Source organism: Melospiza melodia, chromosome 3, assembly GCF_035770615.1.
Source record: "Melospiza melodia melodia isolate bMelMel2 chromosome 3, bMelMel2.pri, whole genome shotgun sequence".
Lineage (NCBI taxonomy): Eukaryota > Metazoa > Chordata > Aves > Passeriformes > Passerellidae > Melospiza > Melospiza melodia.
The window spans coordinates 31,982,606-31,993,702 of record NC_086196.1 but is presented as its reverse complement, the minus strand read 5'-3'; the positions used below and the strand labels follow the sequence as shown (position 1 = coordinate 31,993,702).

At 39.3% G+C, this 11,097-nt stretch overlaps 1 protein-coding gene across 1 annotated transcript in view; it reads left to right on the top strand.

The window, feature by feature from the left end:
• Nucleotides 1–2,003: 2,003 nt before the first annotated feature.
• Nucleotides 2,004–11,097, top strand: part of SAMD3 (sterile alpha motif domain containing 3) — a 35,846-nt gene continuing 26,752 nt past the window's right edge. The window contains exons 1-3 of the mRNA XM_063153438.1: nt 2,004–2,107; nt 2,831–3,020; nt 6,855–6,962. Coding sequence (XP_063009508.1) covers nt 2,029–2,107; nt 2,831–3,020; nt 6,855–6,962 — 377 coding nt within the window. The 5' untranslated portion in view covers nt 2,004–2,028. The remainder of the gene's footprint in view (nt 2,108–2,830; nt 3,021–6,854; nt 6,963–11,097) is intronic.

Sequence of the window (11,097 nt, the reverse complement as noted above, 5' to 3'; positions counted from 1 at the left end):
CTTGATTGAGGAATATAAATATTCACAGGTTTCACCACATTCAACACAGGCAACCCTTTGCTGGGTAGTCTTTTGATGCTACTGTAATAAGTAGAATCATTAATGAAGACAAATATCAGCATCTGTGCTCAGTCCTTGTTGTCTCCATAACACTGATAGAAGACTGATGTGCTCTTTTTCTTGTTGCTTTATCTATAGCAGATGCAAGTAACTGAAATCACTTTTGAGAAGCATTTCAGGTATTGATGTTTCATGACCCTTAATGTATATAATCTTGTTTTTAAAAAACCAGCCTCTAAGCTATCATCACTTCCCTCAATAAACTGTGCAGCCTGCATTTCCATGTGCAAGTGGCCATTGTGCTGTAGAATTAGCCACCCAGGGCTAAATGTGCACATTGCTGTGCATGGCACTAGAGTTTGCTTGACGCTTTCTGAAGTGTCGGTATCTGCCTGTCTGCTTTAGACGAATTGTTCTAGGGTGTTAGTCTTCTTATAGGGTGAAGAAGTGACCTTTCCAACATTTAAATGTATCTCTCTCCTTTTACACTGCTTGGTTGATAAGGGAAGTATCTTTCTGCTTTGCACTCGGTTTTATCTTTCAAGTTTTTGGAGACTTTTTTTTTTCTGCCCTACTCTTTGCAAGGAAGTAAGAAGTGTGACAGAAAGGTGTGATTTTTAATTTACACCAGAGTTCTCAACAAATAATGACTTTTCACACCCTGTTCTTGTTGCTTAGCCTGGGGGAGGAGTTGTATGGCTACTGTTGTCATATCAAATTAAACCCACTCATGTAATTCAGAAAGGCATTCCTCTTAAACTTAACCCTTCTAAGTGCTGAAGTCGACAGGCGCAAGAGTGTAGGCTGAAGTGTGTGTCTTTTGGAGGGTCTCTGCTGCTGAAGGATGAAAATGGATTTTTTTTTTATTCAAGGAGTTGTTTTCGGTTTTTTTTTTTCCTTTTCTTTTGAGCACAGATGCTGATGAGGTTTGTGAGGGTGAATCCTCATGTTAGCCTGGAATTTGCTGGAGGCTCAGGGTATGGAAAGAAATGTTTGACCAACAATGCCAGACACTTATATGCTTGTCTGAAAAATGGACTCCAATAGTGCTTTGCTGTGGATTGCAAGCATGGCTGTGGAGCACTTGGCGCTCTTTTAGGTAGTAGAGCTAAAACAAAATAATTAGAAAATTCCCCTCAGAGAGAGTTTGCTGTGCTGAGAAGTTTGCAGTGTGGAACAAGCTGTGCCTTTACAAGTAATCTTCCTCTGGGGAGGTCACTGGTGGTTTTGGGGTGTGTTGCACCCCCTCGTCATCCGAGTGAGTCCTTCAGGCAGGGGGGCACACACGGTATGTGCAGGATTCATCCAGAGGGTGGATGCACCTGTCCCAGCAGCCCCAGAGACTCTGCCTTCCCAGGGCACCCGCTGCATCCTCCCAGGTACCACTGCAGCAAGGAACCAGCAAATGACAGCAGGAGCAGCCTCCTCCCTTTCCCCTTCCTTGTCCCTAGCTGTTGGTAATTCAGGGTTAAGTATTTGCTGGGTACCTGCCCTGCCAGGCGGTGCAGAGGGGGTTAAAGTGTTTGACTGACTGTAAGCATGGATGTGACAGACTCTTATCTGGTGGTGGGGTGGCTTGTTTTTTTTTTTTTTCCTTCTGTAAAATGTCAGCCATTTCCTGATGAGCCTGATGGTGGTGGTGAATTTCACACCTTTTTTCTTCTCTGTGTGGAAACCTGGGTGTTAATGGTACCGGAGCAGGTCTTGTTTTATAAGGAATGAGGCTGCCTCAGAACGGAGGGAAGCCAGAGACGGGAAAGGAGGTGAGGAAAGGGATCCAAGCAAACTGCCACTTACAACAGACATTAGCTGGATTATTTAGCACTATTTTTATTCAGAGCATGTAGATATATTATTTGCTAAGTGCATTTTTTTGCTATGAAATGTTGGAGTTTGGCTTAGAGCTCAGCACAAAAATAATCCCCTATTTTCATTTCAGAGGGAAATTTAGCATTGAAACAACTGAAGATGGAAAGTTGGTCAGTTGAGCAAGTCTGCAACTGGTTGAAACTGAGAAATTTAGGAGAACTAGTTCCTAAGTTCCGTGGTAAGCATTTTTATTGTTTGGGGGGGTGGTGCTGTTTGTTTAGTATATCTTGCTATGCATTTTATTGGCACTGCCTACCTTGTTTTGGTTTGGGGCATGTGTGTATATGCTAACCTCAGACTTTTATAGAAATTTATTAGTGTGAGAGCTGACATAGATCTGATAAATCAACATAAGTGTACAGATTTGTTACGGAGTCTGAGAAATCCTGGGGGACGAGATTAAGCCTGTATATAAATAGACACACCTCAAATCAGAGCTGGCAGTTTAAAAGTCCTGCCAGGGCCTATTTTATGTTGTAGAAATCTCTTGAAATAATGCAAATGTAGTGTGTAAATGTTTTATGTTCTACAGAAGAGTGCACAAGAAACTGTAATGTGAACAGTCTATTTCTTGTGTACTCTGTTAAAAAGCTTTATTTCCTTCATCAGCAAGCAACAGTCTCCTGTGATTCAAGCAAGGCCTGATTTACAGCATTAAAATTGTCACCTCTGCCTCTGTGTGTTTCAGACTTGGCTCTATGTCAGGGGAAGATATCTGGGCAGTGATTAGGACTCCTGGCACTGCTTGGGAAAGGATGGTGACAGCTGAAGATGACTGTCAGCAGTACAAAGCATCCTTCCGTTTGACCCATCTTCCGTCACCATGTTTTTAGGCATACAGAATGTAACTGTAACTATAAAGATATTTTACAGTAATGTTTTTATCCCCTTCAATCTGCAGAAGAAGAAATAAGTGGAGCAGCTCTTCTGGCTCTTAATGATCGTATGGTGCAGCAGCTGGTGAAGAAGATTGGGCACCAGGCAGTGCTGATGGACCTGATTAAAAAATACCAGCAACAGAAGAGTGGGCTGGAATCCCTCACATACTGTTGTGAAACAGCTTCTCAAAAATTTCCAGAAGTAATCAGTGGGTGAGTTTGTTCGTGGCGCAGCAAATATCAGTCTGGATATAGTTGTGTTCTTTTCATGGCATTTTAAAACTGGCATTTACTAGCTCTTCATCTGTACCTGTTTGTTTTATTTTCAGTAACTGTAACAAATGTGAAATGTAAAATTGGGTTCTTACCTTGTGGTTTTTAACAGGGCATCGACATTCCTGAACCACGCCATTAATTAATTTAAACTTCCTTCATAGCCAGTTTTCATTTGAATGAAGCACTGTCAAACTTTCATTATAGCTAGGATTTTCTCTGTTTAATATATTAGCCTTTTGAAGAACTTACTTTTAAATGCTTGCAAGTCTTAGAGTAAAATAATGATTTAGTCAGAGATAGTAATTGTCACAGGTATATTGAAAGTCAATTTATCAAAGGAAACTCTGGATTTGGTCCAGATATAAGCATTTAATAATTCCATAGTGGATTATTGAAATTTATTGTGAAACTAGATATATTTTTAGAAAACAGATTCCAGGGAGATTGTCCTCAATTATTATGTTCTGGCTCTTGGTTGAGCAGGTTTTCTTTGTTTGTTTGGGGTTTCTTAGGGGAGGAAGGGGCAGAGTTTGTGGTGTGTTTTTGTTGGGTGTATTTGGATGAGAGGTTTGTTGATTCTCCCATCCTTTACTTCCATTCTGATCTACTGTAAGTCTAGCAGGGTTATGTTTTTCTCAATGTCTTGGCTGAGGAGAGAAATCCTGACCTCCAAGTGGTCCCTTTAAAACCCAAAAATCCTGGCTTGTAGAGAGCAGCTTGCCATGGATCCAAAATGCTTTTTTTGTCAAAAGAAAGGACTCTAGCATTAAGGCTGCATTAGTCACAGTAGGATTAATCCCAGAGGATTAGAACTGCAGAGCATTTGCCTTCATCCAAAAGGAGTCCAGGTTGTGCACTCTGAGGTGATTAACAGCCCAAACAAAAGCCTGATAAACAGTGATAAGAGTTACTTCCAAACAACTTGAGCTCATGAGCAGAACTAAACTGCACAGGGAGAAAGATCCTCTTGTCCTTGTGGAAGTATTTGTGAAACTCCTGAGGTAAATGCTCTTACACCATTGGAGAGAAGGGGATTGCAGGAAGAAGACCAAGTCAAAGCATGTAAGATTTATCACAGGCCTGAAGTATGAGATCACAGCCAGTCTCAGTTCTCTGCACCAAGGGCCTGTCCATTTGAGTTATAGGAAGCTCCTTCTTTAGGGGTAGAGGTGTCTGCTGTGAAGAAGACTACTCCGTATATTGTGCTTCATCCAAAGTACAGCGGTGGATATACCACGATTTCAGCAGGGGGTTCAGAAGAAAGCATGTCCTTATGTTTAGGGCAGTTAGGATGCTGCTTTGGATATTCAGCTTTCTGACTTTGTCAGGGGTGTTTGCATAGACTGTGTCTCAGATGTGGCTGTTTGTCAGCTCTTGCAGGTCAAGCCATGCTGTCCCACAAAGAGCATGCAGTTGCAGTAGCATGAGTGCAGCAGCTTTGCTGTGAAGTTCTGCAGACTCCAAAAAAAAATCTTAAAATATCAAATCTTAGTGAATATAGTTTACATTAAAATCTTTCCCTATCTAGTCTCCTTCCTGGAAAATAAGCTGCTGGTATCCTTCTCTTTACAGGGAAATTGAGTAAATGAGCTGCTGTTCCTGAAATATTTTTTGTGTCATCAAGAAAGAATAAAATCCAAGCAAGTTTAAGATGCATTCAGTCATGTATTTTAGGATGAGTAAAAAGTCAATATATTCTGTGCATTTTTGGGTATAAAATTATGGAAAAGCATCTATAGTGAAAAGAGTATTTTTTTACAAAAATGAAAGTTGTATCTTTATATGCAGATAGTTCTGACTCTCTTTTCTTACCACTGCAGTGCTTTTCTTGGTGATGTAGTTCAAAATTATCTTTGTCTGTTCGGTACATCTTGGACAAAATCCTGTAAGAATAATTTCTTTTGATCTAGTTCAAGGACACATGACTTGAGTTTACAAGACACTGTTTTGAACTAATGTAAAGTTCACAGTTCTGGTAGTTCACAGTAGATGTGAACTCACATTTCCTCCATTGCTCCCTGATGTTAGGCTGAATTACAGTGAGAAGAGAAACCATGTTAAGGTTTGCAGTTGTAGCATCCACAGCTGGGTGTGTGGTGGTCCTGCGGTGCCAGAGAACAACGGTGAAATCTGAGTTTGCATGCTCCTAGCTCCTATCATGCAGTGCTTGAGCCCAGGTGAAAACCAACCATCTTTTCTGTTTTTCAGAATTATTTCTCAGTCAGGCCAGTTTCCAGAACTTGCTTGCCCTGCCAGGACCAGTGACAGGGTGGAGGGGGCATTGCTCAGGGCAGGAAGAAATCATCATTATCACAGTCTCTTTCTGGGTCAGCTGAAGTCACTGTGGAGCTTCCCAGAGCTGTCAGCAATATTTCCCTGTTGTATTTCTCATATAAATGCTATCCCCAGTGTTTTTTGGTGCAGTCCTGGCTGCCACCTCTTTATCCTGGTGTCCTTGGCTCATCCTGTGACTATGTATGGATTGTGCTGACCTCTCCTCCCTGACAGAAACAGAAACAAAGTCCTTGGCTGGACATGGAATTTAGAGTGCAATAGCTGAACGCTTTCTGTGTGGAAGTAAAAAATTTGGCTAATTAGAATGTGGTTTACATCTCCAGCAGTTTGGATTAGGACATGGAAATAGCATCCTGTGTCTGTCACTGGTTCAGTGGAAGTGTTCCCACAGTAGAAACTGCTCATGTGTGTATGTGGAGCTCACACATACACATTACCAGGTAAACATGAAGCTGCCTTCCACTTTCACAATCAATTGTTTCCAAGAGCCACGCAGAGAATATACTGAGGGGTTTCTTTGTTGTTTTGTTTAACTACATGGCTGAAATATATTGTTTCATGGAAAGGGAGAACTCCCCTTATAAATATGGCAAACTTAAATGTCATTTCCAATAACAGCCTTTTGTGTGTTGAGTGCAACTGAGGCTGGAACAATTTCTAGAGCATCTTTAGAGTTCAGATGTTCTGAAGAGAGGAGGTTAGGAAAAAAATTAATGTTTTATGATTGCCATGAATTCTTGGCAGCATAACAGTATCCTCTCTCTTAGCTCTGCCTTTGCCCAGTATGGGGTAAAACTTCTGGTGTTGGCTTCCCCCAACACACTTACCAAAACAAGAAATAACGAGTATGAGGAGGGAGAGAAGTGGACACAAAGGTTAAATGGAAAGTAGTGGACTGGCTCATAGCAAAGTGGGTATCTAGAGTTATTGTTCCTAGTGATGAGCTGGAGCAAATGGCCAGGAACTGTAAGATCAGGAAGCACTTGGAGATCTTCTAGAGTGGCTGGAGTAATGCAAAGCTGACTTGATGCTTTTGACTTAACCTCCAGAAAAAAACAATTTTTCAAGATTCTAGCTAAATAGAAATGTATTGAAATGCTGTGTAATTAGCTCTTTCAGCTCACCCCTTAATTGTTGCAATGGTTAGTTTTTCCCAGAAGTTTGGGGATGCCAGATTATGAAGATGGATGTTACCCTGCAACTCTGAGAGGTCTGATTTTCTTGGGATTTGTAACTGTGTAGTGATTAGAATATAAGCAGGCAGAACTTTCTACCTTTTCCCTTTTAATTTTTTAGTTTGATAACTGAACTGAGAAATTGATTAAGAGGCATGAGCATATAAAATCATGACATATTTGATATGTTGATTTTACTTCTGTTCTGTTTCTGCCACTGGCATTTTAGAACCCTAAACATCCTCTTTTCTATAAGCTGCACAAGACCTGAGAGTGATTTTTGTTCTTTTTTTTCTTTTAGGGCTACTGACAGACAGATGTTAATTTCTTCTGGCCCTGTGGAGCAGAAGTATCTGTGTTCACATGAAAATGAAAAAGGAGTAATTGATCACAGAGTGCTAAAGCAAAAGTGAGTTTATAATATATTAATGAAATTTTCCTTGCCTTTTGAAAATTACATAAACACTTCATCTTGCTTCATTTATACTTTTTATAAAAGTAATCTTAATTACTGGAGGTCAGGTTCAGGTATATCCACATGTATTTAAAAAACAACAGGAACAGGAATTTATTTGACTGAATGAAATAGCCTGATGGTGTGATTGCATCCTCAGTCCTTGCTCACTGTTTTGTGTTACCTCTTGCAGAAGGCAAGATACAGGTTTGTCTTTATTTATCTGATTTTTAAAAATCATATTTTACGTATGTTTTCAACAGCAATCTGACAAATTAGTCATTGCACAGTGGAATATGGCTATTCAATAAATTGTGTGCTTGAGGCATCTTAAATATAGCACTTTGCAAGGTAGGCATGCTGATTCCATTTTTCCATTTGCACACTCATTTTCCTTGGTTGTCAAAATAAGCCTACCTAGAAACTGGAGGCAAGACAATGTGATGTGGTTTTTTTCTTTTTTTTTTCCTCCTATCCATGATTTTCTTCTTTGTGATGGGCAGGCAGTGAAAGAGTGCCCTGTTCCTCTTTCAAGGCAATTATTTTTGTGTTTCCAAAGCTTTGTCTGCTTGTCATTATCCCCCTTTATTTCCACCTGCTACAACTTCTCCCCCTGCCATTCTCCCCTGTAGATATGATTTAATGCTTTTAAAAGTCCTGATACTTCTGTTTTTAAAAGAACATCCCAAAAACTCCAAAGGTCCTGTCAGCATTATTATCAAACAAACAAAACCAAATCACTTGAAACCTTGGAATAAACCACTAATATGATCCTGCAGTATTTTGCCTGTTCTTTTAAAGGATGCTAATTTTTAATTATTTAGCCTTGTGCTGTATAAAGAGTTTAAGATGGATTATGTAAATCAGAGTAACCATTTCACAATGCACAGTTTAAATTATTGTTACTTGGCCAGGATTATACTTACAGCCTCTGTCTCCTTATTAATTTCATCCCATCTGAAAAGGAAAACTTAAAATTTTTGTTTGGTTTTGTGTTTGTTTGTTTTAATTTGTCTGTGGTGTTGGGTTTTTGTGGTTTGTTTTTGGCTTTGTTTTCTCAGAAGATTCATGGAGCCACAGCTTCAGTAACTGTATGATTTTGCTGGAAGTGAATTCGTGGATGTTTTTATGGATTATTAATGCTGCTGAATTAGCTCCAAGTTTCTCTGTATTTCCTGTGTAGGTAGTCCTAACAACAGAGTTAAATGCACTCTTCTGTATTACTAAATATTACCAAAATATCAAAGAAAATTGTTTAAACAGAAAAACAAAAACTGACTGGATGAAGCAATTGTATAATTTGTTTTCTTGTATTGAAATTGGGCATATATTAAACCAGATGAGGTTTGCAACCTACTGCAATGGAATAATGCTTTGACACAATGACAGAAGTAAAACCAGCCCATCTTTTTGGTAATATCCCAAGAAGATTAATCTTGAAGCAGTGACTGTCTGTGAAGACAATAGGATAGACACAGAGGACAATTCAATAAATGCGTTTCCCATAGTCCTGCTTTTCTGTACTGGAGTACTAGCAGTTTTATGGCTCCTGACAGCCTGGGGTTTATCTTGTTGCTAAGACAGAGACTTTTATTATTTGTAAATACCTGATACTGCTGTGGAAAACCAACCTTTTATTGGTTGGTTTATGTGTCCTGTCTGCTTTTCCTCAACATATTTGCTTAGCAAAATGACATCGTATCCCTTTTTCACTGTTTCCACTATGACGGTCCAGCTGTTTTCCCTCAAGAGTAATGTCCTGGTACATGTTTATGTGTACATTTATTTTTTCTATAAAAACATGTTCTGTAGCTCTTGAGTGCTGTGTAACAGGTTTACTGTCTGAATGCCTTGGGGTAATTTTCTCAGAGCACAGGCAGGATAACAGATCTTCCAGCCAGCCTCAACAGGTTTGAGCTTCCCTGTTTGCTGTGAGTTTGGGAGATGTGGTCAGCGCTCAGCTAAACGTGGGCCTGCTACCAATAAAGCTTTGGTCAGCAGTGACAGAATATTGGTGCTGCTGCCTGCATCAATTTGAGCTGATAGCAAGGACAACCAGCTGGAAGATTTACAATTACCTTTACCTCTGCCCTTACAAATTTGGTGTCCATCTCTAAGATGGCCGTGATGGCCTGCATGGGTCATTCATTTCCTCAGTGGAGGAAATGTCTTTAACTAGGCCAGTCACACATCTTTTTTGGTCAGGCTACATACAACAACTGCCCTGACTGCTGGGTAGCTGCATCTGAAGTGACTTTATTTATGATATGTTGTTCTAAAGATCTTTAGAGAGCGCCTTCCTTTGCCTCCCTATACATCAGTATTGTTCATCTGTTTGATGTGTTTCATCAGAAACGTATTTATGCTTGTGCTTAAAAAAAAAAAAAAAAAGGAAAATTTTAAAAGGAAAAGAGAAAAAGAGCAGCTAGCCTGAAAAATTGTCATCAAGTTAATTACTTCAAATGATTTTGCTCTATTTACACAAGAGGGCAGATATTACTTTTATATAAAACATACATATACAAACACATGTAGCTATAATCCTACAATGAAAACTCAGTAGGACTGTGCTTTTTATGCCTTTTCTTAATGTATATCTTAAGAGTTTCTTGGTTTCTAAGCAAAGACCTTATTCTTGATAGCATCACATACACCAGAAATAATTCTGATGATCTTTTTTTCAGTTAGCTCATAAGGACATGAAAAGCTGACTTAAGTAAACCATGTGAAGTCTTTGACAGTGGTCAACAGTAGGCAAGAAGTACTGCCTGTCTGTTTTGTTCAGAAGTACAGATGTCAGATGCTGTTTGATTATACCTTTAGTATAACATACCAGAAAAACTATTTCATTTTTATGATTTCTGATAATTTCACTTCAATTGCTATTACATCTTCATGAAACCTGTCTTATCTGTGAGTTTTGGTTTGGTTTGTTCAGGGCTTGAGGGTGATGCTTTAAATTTAGGCTTTTAATTCATGTGGATGCAAGAATTTCTGCCACATTTTTTTGTTTTAAGTCAGCATTTCATGTCTCTGTTATTGCAGCAGGATACTTAAGGATACTAAACTAAAAGACCTAGAAGACTCATAATAATAGCTATTGTCTGTTCTTGTTGCCTCGATGTTTTGAAAGTCAAGACAACAGGACTCATGGTTTTGGAGCACCTCAGGTCATCAGAGCTGAATTTAATGACATGGTGCTGTGAGTCTTCCACAGAAGTTTACAGGAAAAAAGAAATAAATTGCTATGTCTTTTCCACACCAGAAATTAGCAAGTCTTAAAAATGACTTGCAAAATACACTAATTGCATTGCCTTAGTAAGGTCTAGCAAAGTCATAACAACAGCACAACAAAAATTCCAAAAACCCATAAAATTCTTGGGATACAGTATACCATATCTTACAGGGGTGAATACAAATAAACCCTGTTTCTTTTAAATGGCTGGATTTAGCTGGCATTTTTTTCAGTCTGATTCCCTAAAGAGCATTTTTATTTTCCCTTTCTGCAACCCACAGCTGCTGCCCTCGCATAAGGTGAGAGTGCAAAGCCTTCCCTTGTGTGATGTATCTCCTTAGGCCATCAAAAAGCCTGGACTTCTTCTAGAAGAAGGTTGTGTCTGCATCTTGCAAACCTTTTTGGAAGCAGAATTGTTTTGTCTGTAACTTTGTAGTCGTACTGAACATGATGGTTTCTATAGAATGGGTTCTGCAGGGGAAGCTGAAGTGGGAGCTGCTCTGGGGAATGGGCAGCTTTGGCACATCTCACAGCTCCCACATCCCAGCCTTGCTGAAGTTGTGGGTAATTTCTTTTTCAGTCTAAAGGATACCCGCCTTTATGTTTAGTGGGAACTAAAAAATAGAAGCCATCATCAAGCACTAGGTAGACTGCAAATCCCAGGCTTGAGGGAATAACTGGGAAACCTTGTATTTGTGCTCAAAAGTTGGAAATGACATTGAAGCACTAAAAGAGAATGGCATGAGGATCTTTCAGGCACAGATATCAGAACTGAGAACAAAAATTAGAGCCCTTTTTATCTGACTATTGACAGGAAGAAAAGTTTTTTTGATATTTCATCTTCTGTCATAATTT